This window comes from Mangifera indica, chromosome 5 (assembly GCF_011075055.1).
Source record: "Mangifera indica cultivar Alphonso chromosome 5, CATAS_Mindica_2.1, whole genome shotgun sequence".
Lineage (NCBI taxonomy): Eukaryota > Viridiplantae > Streptophyta > Magnoliopsida > Sapindales > Anacardiaceae > Mangifera > Mangifera indica.
In genome coordinates this window covers 17,267,937-17,292,116 of record NC_058141.1, presented here as the reverse complement: position 1 = coordinate 17,292,116, position 24,180 = coordinate 17,267,937, and the positions used below count along the sequence as shown (strand labels likewise).

General features: G+C 34.9%; 4 protein-coding genes across 4 annotated transcripts; all 4 read left to right on the top strand.

Moving 5' to 3' along the window:
* Positions 1-1,870: 1,870 nt before the first annotated feature.
* LOC123216696 (universal stress protein A-like protein) lies at positions 1,871-3,067 on the top strand. Its single transcript, XM_044637210.1, has 4 exons — positions 1,871-2,244; positions 2,335-2,444; positions 2,540-2,658; positions 2,776-3,067. The coding sequence occupies exons 1-4, from the start codon at positions 2,061-2,063 to the stop codon at positions 2,858-2,860; spliced, it is 498 nt and encodes a 165-aa protein (XP_044493145.1). The 5' UTR covers positions 1,871-2,060; the 3' UTR covers positions 2,861-3,067.
* A 1,126-nt stretch (positions 3,068-4,193) lies between these two features.
* On the top strand, positions 4,194-7,040 carry LOC123216694 (GTP-binding protein SAR1A-like). Its single transcript, XM_044637209.1, has 3 exons — positions 4,194-4,551; positions 4,749-4,880; positions 6,337-7,040. The coding sequence occupies exons 1-3, from the start codon at positions 4,423-4,425 to the stop codon at positions 6,655-6,657; spliced, it is 582 nt and encodes a 193-aa protein (XP_044493144.1). The 5' UTR covers positions 4,194-4,422; the 3' UTR covers positions 6,658-7,040.
* Positions 7,041-9,823: 2,783 nt separating this feature from the next.
* On the top strand, positions 9,824-10,533 carry LOC123217647. Its single transcript, XM_044638737.1, has one exon. The coding sequence runs from the start codon at positions 9,902-9,904 to the stop codon at positions 10,508-10,510; it is 609 nt and encodes a 202-aa protein (XP_044494672.1). The 5' UTR covers positions 9,824-9,901; the 3' UTR covers positions 10,511-10,533.
* A 3,823-nt stretch (positions 10,534-14,356) lies between these two features.
* Positions 14,357-18,197, top strand: LOC123216049 (probable beta-D-xylosidase 2). The gene is made up of 7 exons (XM_044636403.1): positions 14,357-14,847; positions 15,579-15,857; positions 15,984-16,153; positions 16,234-16,331; positions 16,439-16,789; positions 16,870-17,283; positions 17,361-18,197. Exons 1-7 carry the CDS (start codon positions 14,440-14,442, stop codon positions 17,942-17,944), a joined length of 2,304 nt encoding a protein of 767 aa, XP_044492338.1. The 5' UTR covers positions 14,357-14,439; the 3' UTR covers positions 17,945-18,197.
* Positions 18,198-24,180: the final 5,983 nt, after the last annotated feature.

Genomic DNA, 24,180 nt, shown 5'->3' with positions numbered 1-24,180 from the left:
TGCTCACTGTAGCCACAACTAATACTGTTGACTGGATCTGGATAATTTATTTTTTCTAGATTTTCTGGATCTCTAATTAACAAACATGAATTTCATCTCTACCCTCCAACTCTGCTGACTATGTGATATTGTAATTATTTATTATTTATGTAAATAGGTAATGATATAAGGGTAAAATAGTAACTATAATTCATTTATGAATTAATTATTAGAAGAAAATCAGATACTTTTTCCTACCCCTCTGTTTTCAATTCAAATTTCCCTTTCAGAAGTTTGAATGTGTAGGCTCTGGTCAACGGCCAACCGTCCCAGGCCGTTTGGCTACCGGAAATTTAAAAAACGGGCCCCTCTCGCAATTAAATAATCTATGAACAATCCAAAAAAACGCACTCACCGAAAAGTTAAAGCACGAAAATACCTCTGATGCTTGGGTCCCTTTTTTAAAGCCCATGATGTCCCTTCAAATTTTTAATTGGCCATATTTTGTTTTGTTTTGTTTTGTTTTCTAATTTGGTATTTTCGATGCTGACATTTGTGCTTATCTCCACTGAGAATAGATTCAACAGAGTACAACACCTTATAAATTTAGTGCAAGTGGGTCGCAACGCACTGGTCCCTGCCTGTGAACACCAACTTACATTATCACATCACATTCATTTCTAGGCGTTGATTTTGTGATGAGATTCATGGACGACAGATGTTAGATAGGAGTTGCAATATATGTTGCCACAAAGTTATTTTTTCTGAACTGTTTGTGCGATATCCTTAATATGTCATCTCAATGATCAATCTTATGTATATCCATATTTTAATTTAAGATCATTAGTTTTGTCATATTTTGAACTTATCAAAAAAGTAATTCAAACTCTAGCCAATTTATACAGGATTTGTCTAGTTCCCTTTTTAATACGCTGTTACAACAATATTGTACAAATCTCATAGTTGGAGTGCTCTCAATTACAAATATTATATCCATGAATCTAATGACTACATACACTCACTCTTAAACATTTTATTATTCGAAGTTGTTCAAAACTCTATCACAACTCCTAATCTGCACCCGTGATAATATACATGATAAAGAAATTTGATCAATATTAATTATCATATATGCAGTGAATCTTAATTTTATCTTAATAAAAATTTTAAACTTGAATAATTTTGGTCGTTTAGGGTTTTGAAATTTAAAATACATGTATAATTTTTAAGTTTGATATAATATTAATGAAATGTACCGACTATATTATTATTTTGTTAATAATTTTTTCACCACGGAGAAGTAGAACTTGTAGTTACAAGAGCAACAGGAGATCCGATTGACATGAGATGGTAGGTAGTTTGTGGTTGTAGAGTTTGGAGAAGCCTTGGTTTCAAAGTTGGTGTATAGAAAAGGAAAGGCCAGGCTACTACAGTTCCCGGTATTTGTGGCCCATTTCTCGGATTTAAGTTCTATTATTCGACCTTTAGCCCAAAACTCGAATTAACATTGGGCCAAGTCATTGTATATAAGAGGTATATAAGGATAAAGACTTCACTTTTTTAAATTCTTTCATTAATGGGTTACACAGACGGTGAGGTGACAGTGTAGCGGCAACCTTTCCTTCAACTTGCACACATAAATATCAACCAATTCGGACTGTGACTTGTGAGGACGCATTTTTGTCAATGCCAAGCTTAAAGCTTGTAGGGTCATTTGTGATTGTGACTCGCGTTTGATTATATTCTAAGTATCTTTTAATATCATCAATGAGCTCATCCCCTCATAATTTTAAACTAATAATTCAACAAGAAAAATAAAAATTGCAGAATCCGTACAGATATGCAACTTAAATGAATTGGATTAGGTTCTGATTGTAACACCTTTGGTGTTAGAAACTCAGCTCAAGATATTTGTCTTTCTGATATTTTGCTTGCCATTTTCATCAATAAAGTAAAGCGAAAATCCACGGAACTCAAAGTCAAAAACAACAGAAACTCCTGACTATAAGTCTCCATTCCTTTTGCTCAATTTCTAAGGGACAGTTCACCAATCGAAGCAGAAAAAGTTTGAGGTTGTAAAGATGGAAGGAGTGAACATGAAAAAAAGAGTGGGCAAGATTGTGGTAGCAGTGGATGAGAGTGAGGAGAGCATGTACGCACTCTCATGGTGTCTCCATAACCTATTTTCTCAAGGTAGCAATAGCACTCTTGTCCTCCTCTACGTCAAACCTCCACCTCCTGTTTACTGTTCCTTCGACGCTGCAGGTTAATTACTAAACCATTCCTTCTTATTTGTTTATGTTTGTGAATTCAGACTAAGTTTTGGCAAATCCAAAACCTAAAATTTCATCACAGGGTATATGTTCTCTGACGATGTGGTAAAGGCCATGGAAAAATACGGAAGTGAGATGGTGAATTCAGTGATGCAACGAGCTGAAGTCGTGTGTGGAAAATTCGGAAGCAATGTAATCTTCTGGTCTCTTATTCCATAGTTTCCTAATTATTCAACTCATTGAACATTGAAAATTTGTGTAAATGATTGTAAATGGATTTTATACAGATAAATGTAGAGAGAGTAGTTGGGTGTGGAGAAGCCAAGGATGTGATATGTAGTATAGTGGATAAACTCAAAGCTGACACTTTGATCATGGGGAGCCACGGTTATGGCTTCATCAAGAGGTATCACTTTTGAGTAACTCAATTTTATTTTACTAGTTGCATTCAATTCAGCATTTAATTAAAAAAAAAAAAAAAAGACTGCCTAATGGCTAATGCCAATGCTGATTATTTTAATAGGGCTCTTCTGGGAAGTGTGAGTGATTATTGTGCGAAGCATGTCAAGTGTCCAGTGGTAATCGTGAAGCAAAGTGAGGAGATATGAAACCAGTTTCTATTCCTTAAATACACTCAATGATTCTAGCTTTCCACAAGCACCATGTATATGTATAGATGTGGGTGATCTGCCGCCGCTTACATAGATGGGATATTTGCTTGTTCTGGTGTGATTCCATTTGTAAATCAAATTGTGTTGTACGGTGATGATGTATGTACTTTTGTCTAAAACATAAGGAGGTAATTCGTTATCCGATGACTGTGCTCCTGATATCTGGGAGGTGCTTTGTTATCCCATGCCTGTGCTCCATCTTAGTTGGAGATAATTAGATATTGGTGGAATCGGACACATTCGAAGAAGGATAATTCATTTTTTTTTTTTTACTTATTTTGAAAATCAGTAACGGGCCGGCCAGCTAATTTTTAGGATAATTCAGCCCGAGTGAGCCCACCGAAAGGGATAAATCAAACCAAAAGGGCAAAAAAAAAAAAAAAACTTAGGCAAAACCTCAAGGAGTGGACTATTATTAGGGGTGTTCATAAATATCTCTTATTCGGATTGAAACAATATTTCGACCAATAATTGGACTAATAATTGGAGCGATAAATGGAGTATTCGAGAAAAGGATTCAAATACCTATTTTTAATATTTGAAAATTAATTTTGAAAATCAAATTTGTTTTTTTTTTTTAAATAAAAAATCTAATATTGTGACTATAAACTCAACTTTCTCCGATATCACTCAAGAATTCTCAATAATCTCTTCTCTTCCCTGACATTTTCAATCTTATTTTCGCAAGTCAACACTAATGTTGGGGTGTTAATTCCCTTCTCAACTTTCTCTTCATCTATATTTCTAATCTTGACATGTTTTTAAAGTGTATCATTTTACTTCAACAGCTGATGAGTAATTGAGTTGGGTTTTTTTTACTACATTGGTTGCCATCATGGAAAAATCAAACATGTTCTTTGCTAAGATAAAATTTGAGCTTGATAAGATGAAAACCCACGTGCTCGAACTCGATTATTTTTAGTTAAATAAAGTTTGAATTATTCTAAACTCAAGTTCAAATCAACTCGATTACGCCAAAAAGTAAGAGAGGCCGTCATATTAGATTTATTTGCCTAAGATAATGAAACTCTTTTTTATTCATTATTTAAAAAATAATGTCATTGATTCACATTCATATAACCAAGAAATATCCAACAATAATTTTTGTTTTTAGAAAATATTACATAAAAGAATTAAGTAAAAAAAATCAATAGATTTAGTGCTAATTCTTGATAATTATTAATATAAAAATTAAATTTAACAAAATTTAATGGAAAAAAATTAAGTATACTAGAAGAGAAAAAGAGATTATATATTTAGAAATGAGACGAGAGAGTCTGCATTCATTCTATTGGATGTAAAAAGGCCTCCACGGCTTGAAAATGTCAATTGACCCCAACAAACGGTTTGCTGTTTAACTTTCTCATCGTTGTCATTGGTCGGGTCAAAATTAATGTTTTCTTCTGCCTAATCGAATCCCAGACCTTGAATTGCACGATCTAGTTCCTTCGATCGTCGAAAATTCAAGTTCGATCTTTCATTGTTAACCGATTTAAACAATGTTTCTTTTTGACTGGTTCTACGGCATCTTGGCTTCCCTGGGCCTGTGGCAGAAAGAGGCTAAGATCTTATTCTTAGGCCTAGATAATGCTGGAAAAACCACCTTGCTCCACATGTTGAAAGATGAGGTTCTTTTCTTATAATCCTCTATTTTAATTTTATGCCTCTATTTAGTTAACGATTGTGTTACTTTGCGGGAAGTGGTAGGTCAGTGGTCTTTTATTATTTGATTTGTTTCGTAGGGTTTAATTTCAGACATTTATGCTGTGTACAAAACTAGAAGTTTTATTTCATCTCGCAGTACTAATTCGTGGGTCGATTTCAGAGATTGGTTCAGCATCAACCTACGCAGTATCCCACATCAGAAGAGCTTAGTATTGGGAAAATTAAGTTCAAGGCATTCGATTTGGGAGGTCATCAGATTGCTCGAAGAGTCTGGAAGGATTACTATGCCAAGGTGAGTTATACCTAAAAATCAAGGTAGTTTAGTACTTCAGTAATTAATATCGCATCTGAAGTGATCATTCCACCCATTATATTAATTGTTGCTATGTGCTGCCCTTTATAATTAAATTTATGTATAGATTATTGATCATGGTATGAGGATTTATTGTGAGTAGTAACAGATTCATCAAAAATATAATGTTAATAATATTTTATTTTATATAGGTTTCATGAAAATGTTTGGATTTCTGTTATTGTTTTTTAGAAATTTAAATGGGCTGTTGAATATCAAAGACTAAATTCGAATTAGGTTCTAAAATTGTTCTCAAAGCACCATACATACCGATTATACACTAGCAGTTTCATTTGGTGAACGGTAAATGCTATAGTCTGTTTCCCTAATTATGAGAATATTGATGGTGGCAATACTCAACTTGTGTGAACCATATTCAACTTGACTTATCTGTTGACCATTTGGAAGCCTTTCAACCAACACTTGCCCATCGTTTGTCTAGACAAATGATGTGCAAGTGCTAGTTGGAGGGCTTCCAAATGGTCAACAAGTAAGTCAAGTTGAATTTGGTTCAGGCAAGTCGGGTAATGCCACCATCAATATTCTCATAATTGGGGAAATGGATCACAGTATTTACTGTTCACCAAATGAAACTACCGGTGTATAATTGGTATGTATGGTGTTTTGCCTCAACAATTTTAGAACCTAATTCGAATTTAGTCTTTGATAATGAACAACCCATTTAAATTTATAAAAGTTAATAGAAATCCAAACATTTTCATGAAATCTATATAAAATAAAAATCTTATTAATATTATATTCTTGGTGAATCTGTTACTGCTCACAATAAATCCTCATACCTTGATCAATAAGCTTATGTGATAAGCTTGATTATAGCACCTTTTTGCCATAAACCATTTTGTTATTTTATTCAACTTCTTGTGAATTTACTGTGTATTTTAATTATGCTATTTGTCTTGAAATTATCTCTGTAGCTTATGGTGCATTGAATTATATCAATTGGCTAAAGCCGAAGTGCTTTCCATCCATTTATATATATCATTGCATTTCTGTTTAACCTGAGTTACTTTGCTTGGTTAGTAGAATACTAAGATTAGCAATTGTTGTTGGTGCCTTGGCTTAGGCAACCTTGATATGATAAGGCTTAGGTGGTTGCATCTGACACACTGTTGACTGAGTTGACATGGATGAGAAAAAAGAAACAGTCCTTACAAAAATTATCAGTTGGACCTATATGGCAAAATTTATTATGTGTTTGTCTGTGATGCTTACATCTTCATTATGCTTAGAAGTTGAGTGATTTTATATCTCCTAATTCAACTGGTTTTTTTTTTTTTTGAAGACAGTAAATCTGGCCTTGTTGCAAATAATATATATTTCGCTTTCTTATCTCTGGAGGTAAAATACTTCTAATGTGGTTTGCATGATGTTACAGGTGGATGCCGTAGTCTATCTTGTGGATGCCTTTGACAAAGAGAGGTTTGCGGAATCCAAGAAAGAACTAGATGCACTCCTTTCTGATGAGGCATTGGCTAATGTTCCTTTTCTTGTTTTAGGAAACAAGATTGATATCCCATACGCAGCCTCTGAAGATGAGTTGCGTTATCATCTTGGCCTGACAAATTTCACCACTGGCAAAGGGAAGGTTAATCTAGCAGACACAAATGTCCGCCCACTGGAGGTGTTTATGTGCAGTATTGTGCGCAAGATGGGATACGGTGATGGCTTCAAATGGCTCTCCCAATACATCAAATAGGATAATGGTAATTAGTATTTTAGGAAGATGTATTGCAGATCCTGAAAGCTAGATCCTCTCCCACTTTTTCTCATGTCATGAATTGTATTAATTTCTTTGTTTGTTCGAGCTTATGAGTGGGAGTTCACTTGGAAGTACTCTCTTTTCAATCTGTGTGGAAGGAATTTTAAATGTGACTACCATGTAAAACTGACTTGTGGTGCGCAGGTCTTATCTAGTTCTATAGTTTGTTAAATCACTTGCCATATGCTGTCATATGCTGCAATAGAGCAGAAATATTTCATTTCCCGCTCATCAGTGTCGTATTGTGTAATTGAGCTTTGCTGTCTGTATTCTTAGTTCTAATAGCAAAAGGATGTAGCAGTCTCCTTTCTGTCTGCCCAGGTAATGTTTTTCCCTCTTCCGTTGGTTTTCAATTTCGTCCCATAGTTTGGTATTACAGATTATTTGCTTTGTGTGCAACCACCCGTGTAGAAAAGAAATAGAACTAATGGAAGGAGACAAAACACTTTTGTTTTAAAACTTTTTTTTTTCTCCTATTTATTGCATAAGCTGTCGAAATCCTTGATAAGATTATCTGAATCGATTCCAGAGTGAGTTTCTTTGCCAAAACCTCAATTAAGATTTTTAGACTCAATACCAGGGGGATTCTGCACAACTTGGCTTGTGATAATTGCTGCGCGCATAAGCTCTTCATCAATCCTTTGATGGTTTTTGGATTTTAATTTGAATTAACGAATAAGACGTAAAATTTGTAACCATCTTTGATGAGGAGTTTTAATCATTAATCACTTAATAAAACCTGTTATTAGGTTTCACAGATTCACGCTTCCAAAGATTGACTAGCCCTTGCTCATAGATTCAATGTTCTAATAAAATATCAATGTCGGATTTAGACAAATGGCCAAACAGCATTCAAGATTATAATGTCACTTGTTATAACCTCTGTATTATACTTCGATCATTCCAGGCAAATACAATTGCTCAGAACCTTCTAGTAATTCAAAGGCTAAAAGAAAACAAATAAAACTTTATTCCACAGAAAAGACCCCACACACTTCACCATTACCACACTTCACGGCCACGCCCATCCAACTTCCGCGTATTCAACACTAAACCCAACTTATCACTCACGTCCACACAACTCTCACCACTTCTAGTCTTAGTTTTTTTGACTCTTGACTCACCCCTTTCTCTCCCCCAGTATATATATAGCTTGTAAACACTCACACATACACCATAATTAATCTCTGCTCACAACCGAAGATCGACCATTAAAACTGAAACTACAAGATATGGGCAACTACAGTTCCTCTTTTTTCTTTATGCATTCAACCCATAAGGCAAAGCTTGTCGATGCTAATGGAAACCTGAGGCAAGTCAAACTTCCCATTAAAGCAGCCGAGGTCATGCTTGAAGAACCAGGCCACGTCATTTGTCCAGTGGACGCGCTCCTGAAAACTCATCGTATAACGGCCATGCGAGCTGACGATGAACTTTTAGCAGGAAAACTTTACATGTTTGTTCCTGTTAGTAGAATCCACGGGAAAGTTACGGAGAAAGATATTTCGATATTAGGGTCTGCTTGTGAAAGAAAGAAATCGTTACGCTTATCTGGGAGGAAGAGAAGCAACGTCAAGGTGTTACCCACAGAAAGTGAAAAGGTGAGGGAAGATAGAGAAGGTTCTGATCACGTTACCGTTTTGAAAGTGACTGATACGGGGTTCGCCAGTTACCGATTTAAGAATCAAAAGCAGCGGAACCCAGTCTTGGAAACCATTTCTGAAGTCTAGTAGATATTACAAGTTTTTCTTGGCCTCATTGTGAGAATTTGCAAATCTTGCTGACCAACCATACGGTGTTTAATTCTTACTGAAGAAAAAATCCTTCAGCCCAAAATGGCCCTTTTTTGGCAATTGGGCTTGATAGATCTGCAGGGCCTTAATGAGCCCAACAACATGTAAATTTTCATATATATAATAAAAAGACTTGATAATTACTATTAGCAAGCTTAAAACGTGGTAATTATAATAACATTATAACTTAATTTAATCACTTAAATTCCATCCTCCACCATAAGATCACTAAACGAAGGTCAAATGGTTACCTAAACCCTAAAATAAATATTCTTTGATTTAATTATACCGAGTGGAAAAATAATGCATTCCCACATGAATTTCATAAAAATATTCCTGTCATTCATAGGCCAAACGACTTTTTCCCACCCAAGGTTTGGTGCAACTACAACTTCCACCCCCAAGATTTCAAAAAATCGGTACTCATTCATCATCTAACTTCCTTTAGAAATTTTTTGTTAGAGTTAAAAAATAAAATCATTATTTAATTAATAATATCAAAAAATATAAAAGTTTAAATCATTTTCTTCTTTAGTATGAAAAACTAACAATTATTTTTAAAATTAAGTTTTGAAAAGCTATCATTTTTTCGCCACGATTTAGAAAACTAATCGGCAAATGGCTACCCCCCTCCACCTGGGCGATGTCTCTCCCTTTGTGGCACTCTCTCTCAATAGAAGAATTCAGATGAAACATAACACCTTAAAAATAAATTAGTAATTTTTCAAAACTTATTTACAGGAAAAATTATTAATTTTTTAAATCAAATAAGAAAAATGATATAAATTTTTAAAATTTTAGTATTTAATGATTAAATAATAATTTTATTCTTAATTTTAATAAAAAATTCTAACATAAATTAAATGATAGACAAATATTTGTATTTTTTAAATTTTATATATAAAAGTTTGTTTTTGCACCAAAACTTGAGGGGGAATAAGTCTTTTCGCCTTATTCATATGATTCAACAGTATACATACCTGTGAGAGTTATAAACTAAAATATAAATCACGGAGAACATTGTAGTTGGACCGTCCAATTTAACTCTGTCATCGTGTAACCGGTAACACGTTTATACAATGAGATTAGTTAGAATTGTTACGGTTCAACGGTTCTTTGACTTCCATTTAACGTTAGGTCCCTGAGAAGACAAAAGGGCCCACTGATCCAGAACATCTCATACCGTTGGATCAAGTTTCTCATGTACGTAAACTGTCAACATCTTAAGTTCAAACAGCTCTGAAATGACCAACAACTCCATCTGTTTAGTTATTGCCAAGTCCACCACCATTATATCCTTCACAAGATGGAGCGGTTTAACAAACTTTTCCTACACATTCCTACATATGGTTTCTTGATTTCATGCACACAAACGCCTTCTCCTTTCCATGGGTAACTACATCAAATATAGACCCTTTGATGCCGCCGCCGGAAAAGTCATTTTATCGGACGGTACGGTGCAGGATTTTGACTATCCTCTCACTGTAGCGGAGCTCATGCTAGAACACCCACAACAAGTTGTAGTTGAGTTGCAGTCGGCCGTCACTGGAAAAAGGCCAAGCCCTTTGCCTGCTGACAAGAAACTTGATGTTAAGAAGGTTTACTTAATGCTTCCCATCAAGCGAGGCAAGCCAGCTTCGTTAACTTCAGATGAAGCTCGTCAAGCTCTTTTGAGTGCGAATTCAGTGTTAAGGTCGCAGTCACTTTTATTGTCATCGAAGTTTCTTCCTTTGCTTGCTAAGATATGTTCTGCGGCTAGTGGAGAGGCAAAAAAGTTTATTAATTTGCAGAAGAAGGAAAGCTCGGAGCAGAGACCAGTGGAGGTCAATTTTGTATCGGAAAATTTACCGGAAAATTTGGACGGGAGGCCGGAATATTTGAATAGAACACTTTCGGGAAAGACATGGAAGCCTAGCCTGGATACCATTCTGGAGAAAAAGGTTGAGAAGAAAGTTCCCCACTGGTTATTCCACAAAGGTTTTATTGTATCTAATTAATTTAAAATAAAAACTTTGATTTATAAAAAAAAATGAAAATGAACCTAAATTTATACGTTTTTCTTTTCTTTTACATATCTCGCCTCGTTCATATTTTTGAACTTCTTTTCTTTATGTGGGATATGATTATAATTTATGATCCATTTAAGTTTGAAGTTGATTCCGAGTATACAGATCACTGCAGAATATTTCTTCACCACGTAACTCAAGCTAATCTTGATTTGGTTTGGTTTTTGTCAGATAATTCCAAGTAATCCTCTTGTTTTTTTTACTTGTAATGTACATGTATTAAGGGCTTGGAGTTGATGTGCTGCTTTTGATGGATAAACTAACAGTACAAAAGGCTGATATTCAAAGCCAGCCATGGTAAAATAATTATTTAAAAAATATAAATATATATATTTTAAAATTATTCGCGGAGATTCGTCTCTTTTACTAGCACTTAAACTTATGCAAGGGAGACCCGTTTTGAAAATGAAAGACAAAAAGTGTAATTTTCGTTACTTTGATATATTTCATAGAGATGTGCTGTAGATATACAAACACACAATGTCTAAATACAGAGACTTTTTTCAAGTTTAACAAGTTTATAGCCTATTTAATCTTCTCATTTTCAATTGATATGAAATGCATAAACAAACCCAATATTTCTTCTGTATTTTAGGATATGAAATTTATTTAAGAGTGTCACACGATGTGTATTAAACTCAAGACCCTAAAAGGTTTTTGAATCCACAAGATTTCTTCCGCGAATTCTTGTGGCAATTTAAGTACAGGGAAAATTAACTTCTACCAAACTTACAATTACACGTTTCTTTTTACTTAACCGCATTGCATTATGTTTAAGGAAGCTAGAGCATGGCATTTTACCCCTTTTTGTTTTTTCACACACTCTCGCTCTCACGAAACGACAATGGATAAGATTCTTAAGTAGTAGGGTGGCGAGAAATTGCTTTGTTTTTCAGAAATCTTTATCTCTTTATGTCACATAACTATGGTTGAGATGAAAAACAATTAGCTGATCATTATCATCCGCTTTCCTGTAAATTTAACGATAATTTATCAAGCTTTTCCTTGTTTTTTATTCAATTTTAATCATAAGGTCCACAAATTTCATGATTAAATTAGTTAGATTTACTCATCTTGATTCTTCATGATCATTAATTCTAACCACCTCCAGTTCAGAGAAAGTTTCACTGAATATGACCAGCCATCCGTGTTAGCCCTGTATAACATCTGCCCAATCAAGTCCGGATATAAATGCTTCCAAAATTTCATCAGCTAACCAAAATATTGAATCTCGGACACTAGCAAAATCAAGAATACCAACACAATTTAACGGAAAGTAGGCATAATTAAAGAGCTTGGCTTATGCATATTTAGTAGCAATGCTGTGATATTTTGTTCTGTTTTAGATGTTGGACATTGGAAACGAACTGGCACTTTAGATAGCTAGGGGACAGAGGTCAACTCCGTGGCTAATTGTGGAAGTTTGTTGGAGTCTTTATCTTTAAGGTGGTTGGAAATGGGCAGCACACCATTTGGGACCAAACTGTCTGTCAAACAAACATGTACCTAATCTGGTGCTCAAGGATGAACAGGATTACATCAAATTCTTCTCTCCAACAAGGAATTTTTGCTTTTAAATGATTGTATTTGAGGATTTTGATATGAAGATATTAAATTTTATTGCCAACATATCCAATGGCATGCAATGGATTATCTTCCAAACAGTCATTGGCTGAATGCTGTTTCCTCTTTGTTCCCATTCTGAGAATTTCTGCACATATCAGAGGGACCAATCATCTTTACGAAATATTCCATAGTGGATTTAATTATGTCGTTTAGATTAGATCCAGTTATCCAGACATCATGGGAATCTTCCCTTGAAGAACTTAAAAAACCTTTTCAATATAGAGAGAACAACAGCTTGCACGCAACTGGCTAACTTTCTTTTCTTTTTTCCATCACCTCCACGTTAAATAATTTTCAGAGCCGCCCAATTATACCTATTATTTAGATCCCCAATAAACATGAAATCAACCACTGAGTAATGACAGAGCTCACTCACTCCAACATAAGGTCGCATTCAAGGAGCAGGTTCAGAGACTCACAGATAAGTTGCCTGAAAATTAAAACCCCATCACGATTCATGACCATGTAATTACGTAATTACTAGTTTCTCCTCTCTGTTTCATGTCGCCCCTTTATTTCATGATATATCCTATTTAATTTGTTCTTTCCTCAATTGGTACTGACACAATCTCCGAATTTCCACAAAGAAACACCAAACTATTTGTCACACCCGCTTAAATATTTTCCAAGTTGCGCGAGTCTATAAAGCACATTTAGAACAACGAGTTTGATCTTCAATCTGGTGCTTGGATTTTTTGTAAGGCAGAACAATTTTGCCCGAATAATATTTTCCCATCGTTTAACATTAAGAACTAACAAACGTTACATGCACTTAAAAATGAATATTAAACTAATTAATATGTGTAATTATATAATTATATATCAAGTAAATTACTTTCATGACCTTTGACAATTAACGCTAAACAAACAAAATTGGACGGATGACAAAGAAATGTCATTAAGATGGAATTTGAGGGAAAAATGTCATTTTGCCTTTCTTCAATGTTAAGAGACTATTGTTATTCCTTCTTCGATCATGTTGTACGTAAAGCTGAATTTAAACCGAATTTAACTTATCTCATTTTAAAAGAGTTTGAGCTTGCTTCAAAAGAATCAAGTTAGAGTTTAAATTCGTCACAGAAACGATATTATTTTAAAACATATGGATCGAAATAACATTATTTTATATCAAATTTTTTAGGTTCGTAAGTTTAATAAGTTGAATATTCTAAAACTTAAGCTTGAAAATATTAAATTTTTAGGTTTAATCAAACTCAATTAAATTATACTTGTTTCAAACTCATTTAAACCAAGTGCAAACAATCTGTATTCAAATACAGGCCTAGTTGTGGGGCAAGAAATAGAATATATTGCACGGCTCAAATTACAATTGTTTCAAAGTTTTCCTTTGGGTGAGATTTTACTTCACAATCTAACCACAGAAAATGCTTGTTTGTACCAACATATATGTTTACGAATGAGTTGTTGAAACCCCTAATTTACGTTATCTATATTTGAACTGAATTCATTAAATTAGTAGATAACAGATGGCACTGTTAGCTTAAAAACGTATCATGCATTCTCTTGTTAAATACTAAAATAATATGATAATATATAAAGTTTCAAAATCTGAAGAACTCTTTACTCTCTTTCTCGTTCACCCAGGTGGTGTTTTAACAAGTTAAGTTTGAATGAATAAAGCTTTAACGTTTGGTCTATCTCATTCACCTGGATGTTTTAATAAGTTAAGTCTGAATGAATAAAGCTTTAACGTTTGGTCCATCTTCTTTAGTTTTCAAATGTTATAATTGTTACTTCACCTTCAATCATAAGATTACAGTCAAATCAACACAACAATTATTTTAAAATATCTATTACTATTACAGTATCTACCGGTTGGAGGTTAGTTATGTTCGTTCTGACATGAAAGACCTCCAGACACGATTCATCGAGTTTGGTTCATTCGGTTACTGATGAATGGTGAGCTTGTAATGGGCTATGTGATTAATTCCGACTTAAATATTTCATTAATGTTGTTATTTATAAAGTATAGTTAGTTAATGATGGTAATCTTGATTATTGTCGTTTTTATGAATAATTATAATTGGTTAATCGTCACCCAACTTACATCCCATCCCATCCCATCTTACTTGAAAATCAGCATGGACATCCAGTCATCAAGCCCATTTCTGACATCATCCCTGCCATTTTGGTTCGAACTTCACTATATATACTCTTACGCCCTTATCTTGTATGTTCAAAACGCAGCATTTATTCTTTTCACAAAACTAACAATGGCTTGTAGCACCACTATCTCTTCATCTTTCTGTCTTCTCTTTCTTATAGGTCTTCTTCTGAGTGTTACAAGTTTAGCCCGGGAACCATTTGCTTGCGACCCAAAAGATGCAATGACAAAAACTTTGCCGTTTTGTCAAGTTTCTTTACCGATACAGGAAAGAGTGAAGGACCTTCTTGGAAGGCTGAGTTTGAAGGAGAAGGTTGGGCTGCTTGTAAACAATGCAGCAGCAGTTCCACGCCTTGGAATCAAAGGATATGAATGGTGGTCTGAGGCTCTTCACGGGGTTTCCAATGTGGGTCCGGGGACCAAGTTTGGTGGGGACTTTCCTGGGGCCACTAGCTTCCCACAAGTCATCACAACCGCTGCTTCTTTCAATGCAACATTGTGGGAAGCCATCGGACGGGTAAGAATTCATACTCAAATATCTTATGTCATACAATTAAACTCAATTGAATTATGGGCAACCTTACTAATATAAATTACATAATTAAATATATAAATAATATGTTACCATCTAATTCACAGTATATACATATTATATTCACATTTTGCTTAGAATAAATTTATATATATATAAATAAATTATGCGAATTTATATATATAAAATTGAAATGACGACTTCAAATTGAATAATGTGATTGTGTTTTTTATTTTTCTTATTTTAAAACAACATGATCATGGTTAGATATTTTCAAGTCAGGTTTTATTTTGAATTTATATATATATATATATATATATATATATATATATATATATATATATATATATATATATATATACTGTATTAGTCCTTTGCCTAATCTGACATATTGTGGTGCTGAATCATGAACAAGCGAATCCTGAAGCCTTCTCCGGCAAGTCAATGGGCCCAATACAAAAAATATATAAATATATCACAACTTGCATTTGTGGACCACAATCTACGATAAAATAAATGTATTTATTTTATTAGAAGTGGATAATTGCAGAGCGATTAAACGCATGATCATTGATAATACCATTTTATGCATATTTAATGACAAACTTGAAAGAATTTGCAGGCTAAATTCTTAATTATGCTTCAGAAATTCTTTATGCCTGTAAGCATAATGCAATGATGAATTTTTTAAGAAGAACTAGTACTCTTGTTGACAGGTTGTGTCAGATGAAGCAAGGGCGATGCACAATGGTGGCGTTGCTGGACTCACGTATTGGAGCCCAAACGTCAACATTTTCAGAGACCCAAGATGGGGCCGTGGGCAGGAGACACCCGGTGAGGATCCTGTGATGGCCGGTAATTATGCCGCTAGCTACGTTAGAGGACTACAGGGTAATGACGGTGAGCGGTTGAAGGTAGCTGCTTCTTGTAAGCACTTCACAGCCTATGATCTCGATAACTGGAATGGTGTTGATAGATTCCACTTTAACGCTAAGGTTAGTAACTACAGATGCATAATAAGACTTCACACGTGAGTCTAATCAAATTGAGGATTGGTTGAAGAAACAGTAGATAACGTGCAAATTCATTTAAAGCTGACATGGGTTTCTACGTGTGGGCAGGTGAGCAAGCAGGACATTGAGGACACATTCAATGTGCCATTCAAAATGTGTGTGAAGGATGGTAAGGTAGCTAGTGTTATGTGCTCATACAATCAGGTCAATGGTATCCCCACCTGCGCTGATCCTAAAATACTTAAGAACACCATACGCGGCCAATGGCGCCTCAACGGGTAATATCATTTAATTTAATGACTGACGTTCCCAATCATTTCACACTTTATATTCATAATTTTCCTTTGGTGGCTCTCAGGTATATCGTTTCGGACTGTGACTCAGTTGGAGTATACTACAACACTCAACATTATACGTCAACACCTGAAGAAGCTGCTGCCGACGCCATTAAAGCAGGCTAGTCCCATTGTCAACACAAACTATTAGCCATGCATGATTAAATTGTTTGAATAAGATACTGACAAATTTAAAATGAGAGTAAGTAACAAAGCGGAGTTTTGCAGGTTTGGATTTAGACTGTGGGCCTTTTTTAGCAGTTCACACAGAGAACGCTGTGAAAAGAGGTTTGGTGAAAGAGGTTGACGTTGATAACGCATTAATGAACACAATTACCATACAAATGAGGCTTGGCATGCTTGATGGGGAGGCATCTACACAACCATACGGCAACTTAGGTCCAAATGATGTGTGCACCCCGGCTCACCAAGAGCTTGCACTCGAGGCTGCCAGACAAGGCATTGTTCTTCTTAAAAACCACGGCCCTTCATTACCTCTGTCCAATCTTCGTCACCCCACTATCGCTGTTATAGGCCCTAATTCTAATGTCACTGTTACTATGATTGGTAACTATGCTGGTAAGCCAAGTAAGGTGGCTTTTTTTTTTTTTTGTTTTAAGAAGATGAAGTGTATTTAATGAGTCTTGTTTCACCAATAGGTGTGGCATGCGGATACACAACTCCCTTACAAGGAATAGGGAGATATGCAAAGACAATTCATCAACAAGGTTGCAAAGATGTAGCATGTGGTGATGATGAGTCATTTGGTGCAGCACTTGATGCAAGTCGTCAAGCGGATGCAACGGTTCTTGTGATGGGGCTTGATCAGTCCGTTGAAGCAGAAGCAAGAGACAGGACAGGGCTGCTGTTACCCGGGCGCCAACAAGAGCTTGTGTCTACAATTGCCCAAGCCTCAAAGGGCCCAACTATATTGGTCTTAATGTCTGGTGGGCCTATTGATGTGTCTTTCGCTAAGAATGATGCACGAATTCAAGCCATTTTATGGGCTGGGTACCCGGGCCAAGCTGGAGGAACGGCCATCGCTGATATCTTGTTTGGAACGACCAACCCAGGTTTGCTCTAGACTGGTCCAGAAGTCTACAATTTTCAACTGTATAGGCTGCTCATTTGCATTCATTATTTTTTGTAGGAGGCAAGCTACCAATGACATGGTACCCACAAGAGTATATCACAAATCTACCAATGACAAAAATGGCCATGCGATCCAGCCCATCCAAAGGCTACCCTGGAAGAACCTACAGATTTTACAAAGGTCCAGTTGTGTACCCATTCGGCCACGGAATCAGTTACACCAACTTTGTACACACCGTAGCCAGCGCACCCACCGTTGTTGGCGTCCCCCTATACGGACGCCGGCTCTTCGGAAACATCACTGTTTCCGGCAAGGCAATCAAAGTTACACATGCAAAATGTAAGGGGCTCTCATTAGGCATTCAGGTGGATGTGAAAAATATTGGTTCCAAGGATGGTTCCCAGGCATTACTAGTCTACTCAAAGCCACCGGCAGGGCATTGGGCTCCGCACAAACAATTAGTGGCCTTTGAGAAAGTGCATGTTCCTGCTGGCACTCAACAACGAGTTGGAATTAATATTCATGTTTGCAAATTTTTAAGTGTTGTGGATAGGTCTGGAATTAGAAGAATTCCAATGGGTGAACACAGTATTCATATCGCCGATATCAAGCATTCCGTGTCACTTCAACCAGCTACTTAGGGGTTATCAAATCTTGAAGTTTACAGTTCAAGGTTCTAGACTTCTGGTTTTAGCATTTGTATCCGGGTCTTCCTACAAAATTCATGGGCACATATAATTTCAATTTAAGCATCAATTGTAAGAAGAATAATTCATTTTGTTTCTATTAATTAGTACTGTGAGTTCCAGTTATAAATTGATTATGTAATTAGTGATTGCATTGGCCATTGAGAAGCAGGATGGGAAATTCAAGATAAAGCCGAAGTTTGTGATCTGTGAATTGAAAAAAGGTCTCTGTTTTTATTTTTTTGCCTTCATTATTTCTGAAGGATACCTAGCTGTCATATCATTTTTCATTGGTCTAAAGGAGATACCAAACGGTCTAAGAAATCATGGCTCTGAGGATACCAAATGGTCAAAGAAAAGATATAGCAGTGTCGATAAAAATGATGCATGTTCAAAACGACATCCATACTAAGGTATTGGTTAAATGGCAGGTATAAGTGCGATCATCCATGTTGTTAAACTTTAACCTAATGAAAACCCCTTTTGTGATCTGAAAGTGCATAAAGATAAACACATCATAGCAACTTAATTAGCAATTTGGATTTATAAGCCAAGCATGAAACATAAAAGACAACCCAACTGCATATAACTCAAAATTAAACTGGCCTCTATGGAGAAACCGGGCTTGGTATTAGGACTTTCCATTGTTGGAAATTTGAGTTTATGACATAATGGCCCCCAACGCTCCCCTTTTGTTCAAGTGTGGGGTCTGCCAGTATCAACCGCATTTAGGCTGGAAATGAGCCGCGCGAACTTACATAAATAGCTGTCATGTTTCCCCCGGGCAGTACTACATCAGGCAAGCCGATTAAGGATTTTGCAGATGTTAGGACCCAGTTAGAATCACAATTCAGTTCAACAAATTAAGAGAGATCACGCATATAGCGCAATTAATTTAGCAACAAAGTTGTATTATGACTGCACCATCCAGTCATACTAAACCGGCAAGTCTTATATTATATATGCTTCAATAATTAATGAATACTGTGGAAGCAATATAAACGTTTTATTGCAACAACAGAAATTAATTTATAGAGAGTAAGCTGTATATCTATCTGTCTCATGTCATCTCAGATGAGCTGGACTTACTCAAGAAGTTCAAATTAAATGAACAACAATGGAAACTTGCCCGAGATGGGAAAGGAAAATATAGAGAGACAGTAATCAAGTTGATGTGCATCATTTCCAGGAGATAATGACCTGCTCTGCTCCCATGCCCAAGTCATGACTGAACTTAGCATGTGCAATAGTACTAATGTAATGCCAAGAAATAAAAATCATTGCATTATGGCACTGGCTTGAACATGTATATACAAAAATTGATGGCCCTCAGAAAACCAAGTTGTAGGCAATGCTGTAGATAGAACAAAGTATTTGAATTTTTTAGTTTTATTAATGAAAAAGTAAGTTGTAACAAAGTCTAAATAAGTGGGGGTAGGCTAGAAAAGATTCGGATGACTCTGAGCCCTCAGGAACCCATGACTCAGCAAATTAAAGCAAAGTCCAATAAACGCTTTTTCACATGTGGCTTTCAATAATTGCAAGAACCTTTTTATCTTCTTTTTACTTTCTTAACCTTTGGATCGGTTCTTGCTTGAGTCATGTTCTTATCTGGGATGCCAATGAACATGTTATGGTCCCTATCAGAAGCGAAGCCAGAAATATTTTTTCTGGGGGGCCATAATATTGTTTAGTGAATAACAGGGCCAAAAATTATTTAGGACGTTACTCTTACAAGGGTTGAAGTGTCACATTCAAATAATGGGGTGACCATTGAAATACTAAATTTACAAGGTCTAATATCATATTTATTTTCTATACGGAATTCAAAACCTTTTCTGAAGCGCTCCGCCACAGGTCACGGTCAGCGGTGCCACAAATCAGCCAAAGAGGACAAAACCCTGAGCACCAAAAAAATTACATTCAATATATATATTATCAATAAAAGTAGCGGTTAAAACTCTTATCATCTATGCCAGCACATTGAAAACAAGGTTGGTGAAATATGAAAGCTTCAAAGTCAATTCTCTTGTGGGTTAGGAGATTTTTGGCTTAAAAATACTTTCTTCTTGCCCAAAATCTGATTCTCTTTAAAACAAAAAGCTAAATTTATAAAAACAAAATATTAATTTCAACTTAGAAATCCTAGTCACCACAAACTCATTGCCACTAATTCAATATCTTTTTATGTTATCGTACAAAGTTTTGACATACTTTATTATGTTTTTTATTATGTTTTATCGTTTGACGTCTAACAAGATATTCAAAAAGTTTGTCATGGGTTACTATAACATAAAATATTTAGAGATTTTATCAACAATTTATTTTCTCTCAAGTTCGATGGTGAGATTGGTAAAGAAATCGTAAATTTACTCATTAACAAAAAATTTATAGTTATTTTTTATGTCGATTTTAACAACTATAACACTCTAACAAATTAACTTATTCTATGACGTATAATTACTCATTCTTAACCATGTATTTTGTCATTCAATATAAATATATTTAATATTAGATACTAATCATATTTATTATTTATAACGATAATTATAATCTCATCCTCCTTTTTAAGTTAAAACCAAGAGGTTGAGATATTGGCTGGAGTTAAAAAAATAATAATAATCAACCACTCTTCTCCTTTTAGATGCTGTTACTGAGAAACACGCCAACCTTTGATTCGGGAGAATGTAAGCCTTTCACAGATGCATTTTTTGTGGTTAGTTAACTCAAGTTTGTTTGTCTCCATTCCTTAAGAACTTATTTTATGCCAGAAAACAGAAGTTATTCAAAATCTCGTTCTATTTAGTCTTTCAAATTCATATGCGTATTCTGTAATTTGTTTGCTGTATATAGCAAACCAAGTGCAATTGTGCTGTTCAGTTGCATCAGTTAAGGTTTGATTTACAATAATTAGAATTTAGATTTGTATTGTTAATATTGCAGACTTTTGAGGAAAGCAAGGGAGGGCATGACCACCCAGATATGGCTGGCCTTGCTGGGCATAAAGAGGGGATTAGTAATTGCAAAGCTGCACATCCCACGTGAAATTCCATCCACCGGACACGTGCGCCGCAGACTTGGAAAACTGGATGAGATGAAATGAGATGAAGGGAGATGAATGGTGTAAACTCTAATCAATCACGTCTAATAAAATAATTAGAGTAAGTTATTAATTTGAGTATGCCTGTGTTTTACTGTGGCGTCAAAAAGAGTGCACATGTTTAAGAAACCTTATCTTATCTAAGTGTTTTGATAAGAGAATCTTTAGCAGATCACGTCGCATTTGCCTCCTTGGATACAAACATGTACAGAAAAATTGGGAGAGTTTTTTTTCACTAAGGCCGAAGGACCTATTCCCACCTAAAGGTTTGTTAAACTGCCAAATTGGTAGTTAAAATTAATAAAACTAATTAACGTTTTTCATTTTCTCTTTTAAATTAAAAAAATTAATAATATTATTTAAATTAAATATTAAAATGTTATTTTTTTTTTCTAAAGCTTATTTTTTTCTTCTCCCTTTTTTGGACTGACTTCTCCCTTCTTCTCTTTTTTTGATATTATCTTTGAATGAAAACTAATGAAATCTTTGTCAGATCTTTGTCTAGAGATAAAAATTTCCTCTAGAGACGACACTTAAAAAGAGAGGAAGAGAGAAGACAATTAGAGACAGTGTCAAAAAAGAAAGAAATAAAAGAGAAATATAATATTTAAAAATTTAATCTTGAGAAAATTATTAATTTTTTAAGTTTACGAGAGAAATAGATACACTATCAATTTAAATGATGATTTTATCTTAAAAATTTAACTAAATTTATTAATTTTAATTATTTATGAATAAAAATTTAAATTTTTAATACTTAACTAAAGTCAGTGCGAGAATTCAACAAACCTTGGGTGGGGACAAATCCTTTGGCCATTCATTAATTGTCATTAATATGTTCCCGCTGTCCGTCTGTGGTTGGTAACCAACGCTATCTTCTTATTAACATCAGAATTAAGAATAATTCATCATCATATATGTGGCTAATAATCTTCTTTTCCTTCTGATGCCAAGATGCCCTACTAATTAATTGAGGGCCCCTTATTAAGAATAATGCATGATTAACTGGAATTAATTCCATCATCTAAATCACTTTTAATTTATGATTAATAATTATATTCTAAACAATCTCTTTCTCGTTATAAACAACGCACCATGAAAGAAAAGAAAAGAAAAACTCTCCTTGTTTCATGGAGGTTTAATTGGATTTTTTCTTCACCTTTCACCTTTCTTGGCTAGGGGGAAACCCAGCAAGCTTCCAGTCTAAGCCTCCATTTTTCACTTTATTATTATTTGGAAGTCAACTTCCCGAAAACTATGACGAGTTCAATAATTTAACACAGGAAATTTTGTGGTTGTTAGTTATAATAGAACTGCTGAATCAATGCGGCCATCTACTTTATAAGCTGAAAAATAATTGCAAATAATAAGAAACGACAACAAATGGCGGGCAGAGGTTGATCCAAAAGAATTTAGAAGAAGACAGCACCAATTATAATTGTTTGAAGCAGGGGTCCAAGAATAAGGGCAAACTGCCCCCGAAAACACTAAATTAATCAACTCATTCATTGATCCCCCGCTGGGTCAAGTTTGTCAATTCCCACTCACAAGGGAATAGGGACATAGCATGTGTCTCCCACAAAAAAAAAAAAATTGGGCGCATGACATGTCTTAAGTAACTCTACTCTTCAGAAGACAGCACTGTCTACCCATTTAATTCCTGAGTGGCCATTATTTGTGTGCAACCCCAAGCATAAACTTCATTGGCAGTGGCACCTTGAAATTATACAACCAATGGAAATACTCTGATATTTTTCTCCAAAATTTGAAAGATAATTTATAAAAGGGGAACATTCATTATAGTGGATAGGGAAGTTAGTTTACAATGGTCTCTATCAAATGAAACAAGTGGCAGCTTCATCAAATTAAAACACTCCCCCTTCCCCAAATTTCTAAAAGCAATTTTATGTGTCTATATTTTTTTTATATAAAATTTAAGTATACAGATAATGTGTAATCATATGATTGGATATTATTTTATTATTGATTCAGAATTATTTAATCATATAATAATATATTATTTATATACAAAAAGTGTTTATATATAGTTTTATTAAATTTTCATCAGACTTAGCGGAGAGATGAGTAGCAGTGTTTATGAAAGAAACCAACCATTGTCTCTCAAAGGTTCGGAAGCAATGGGAACAACAATAACAACATATAACATAAAAAGAGTTGTTTGGTTGTAACTTTTCTTTCAGAGAAGAACAGTACTGACCATGATTAAATCAACTCTAGGTGGGAGTTGATCAAGCTGAGAATTATTCTTTTTCAAGTCTTGACTTTGGAAGAAGAGAAGAGGGTTGTTTGGTGAGGTGAATGGGTGAAAGATTCAAAGCAATCATGTTGCCAATGCCAGGATGTTTTGGCAAAAAATACAGTAGAACTCTCCATCATTTCAAACCCATAAGTCTGATGCAATAATGTAGTTTGTGGTCCTTCTTGGCTTTTAAGTTCGTGTAGAATTTTACTCATGAAGAACAAAATAAGGAGATAATCTATCACAGAACAACTTAAATTATTGATGATTATATCGATCTTGTGATTGTAGTGGTTCAATAATATTATTGGTTCCAAAACAAAGACAATGTCCAAAACAGTGGTGGCTGATCTGTAATGTGGGACCAAAAATAGAGATGCCAGGTGGATAGAGTGACATGGCGAGCACGAGATTATATGAAGTGGGGTGGGGTGGGGTGGGGTGGGGTGGAGGCAAAGGAAAGAAAGAAAGAAAGGGCGAGCCTTAAAGACAAACCCATATTCATGTGCATTCATTAATCAAAAGCAAAACCAAAAGCATGATTCTTCTGGCTTACGAGAGAAGACTTCACTTTCTTTCCCCTTATAAATATGCTTCCATCAATATTACAAATTCCTCCTCTATATTTTTCTTTATTTACACTCATGTCCTCTCTCTTAATACTTTTTGTCTTTATTGAAGTGAAAATGATCACATACCAAAAGTCAATTAATGAGCAAATCAAAATTTAAATGTAGAAAAAAAGTACAATTTACTGTTATCCATTCAACATGCTTATGAATAATTACTTGCCATTTCTAGTATCTCTTATCAGGCCCTGGGAACTACAGG

Bases quoted from the DNA above. Each gene is read 5' to 3' on its own strand.
- LOC123216696 (XM_044637210.1), top strand. From the start codon at position 2,061: ATGGAAGGAGTGAACATGAAAAAAAGAGTGGGCAAGATTGTGGTAGCA. The intron at 2,245-2,334 runs GTTAATTACTAA...ATTTCATCACAG, and splicing joins CTGTTCCTTCGACGCTGCAG to GGTATATGTTCTCTGACGAT. The intron at 2,659-2,775 runs GTATCACTTTTG...TTATTTTAATAG, and splicing joins GGTTATGGCTTCATCAAGAG to GGCTCTTCTGGGAAGTGTGA.
- LOC123216694 (XM_044637209.1), top strand. From the start codon at position 4,423: ATGTTTCTTTTTGACTGGTTCTACGGCATCTTGGCTTCCCTGGGCCTG. The intron at 4,552-4,748 runs GTTCTTTTCTTA...GGTCGATTTCAG, and splicing joins TCCACATGTTGAAAGATGAG to AGATTGGTTCAGCATCAACC. The intron at 4,881-6,336 runs GTGAGTTATACC...ATGATGTTACAG, and splicing joins GGAAGGATTACTATGCCAAG to GTGGATGCCGTAGTCTATCT.
- LOC123217647 (XM_044638737.1), top strand. From the start codon at position 9,902: ATGGGTAACTACATCAAATATAGACCCTTTGATGCCGCCGCCGGAAAA.
- LOC123216049 (XM_044636403.1), top strand. From the start codon at position 14,440: ATGGCTTGTAGCACCACTATCTCTTCATCTTTCTGTCTTCTCTTTCTT. The intron at 15,858-15,983 runs GTTAGTAACTAC...ACGTGTGGGCAG, and splicing joins GATTCCACTTTAACGCTAAG to GTGAGCAAGCAGGACATTGA. The intron at 16,790-16,869 runs GTAAGCCAAGTA...TTTCACCAATAG, and splicing joins TATGATTGGTAACTATGCTG to GTGTGGCATGCGGATACACA.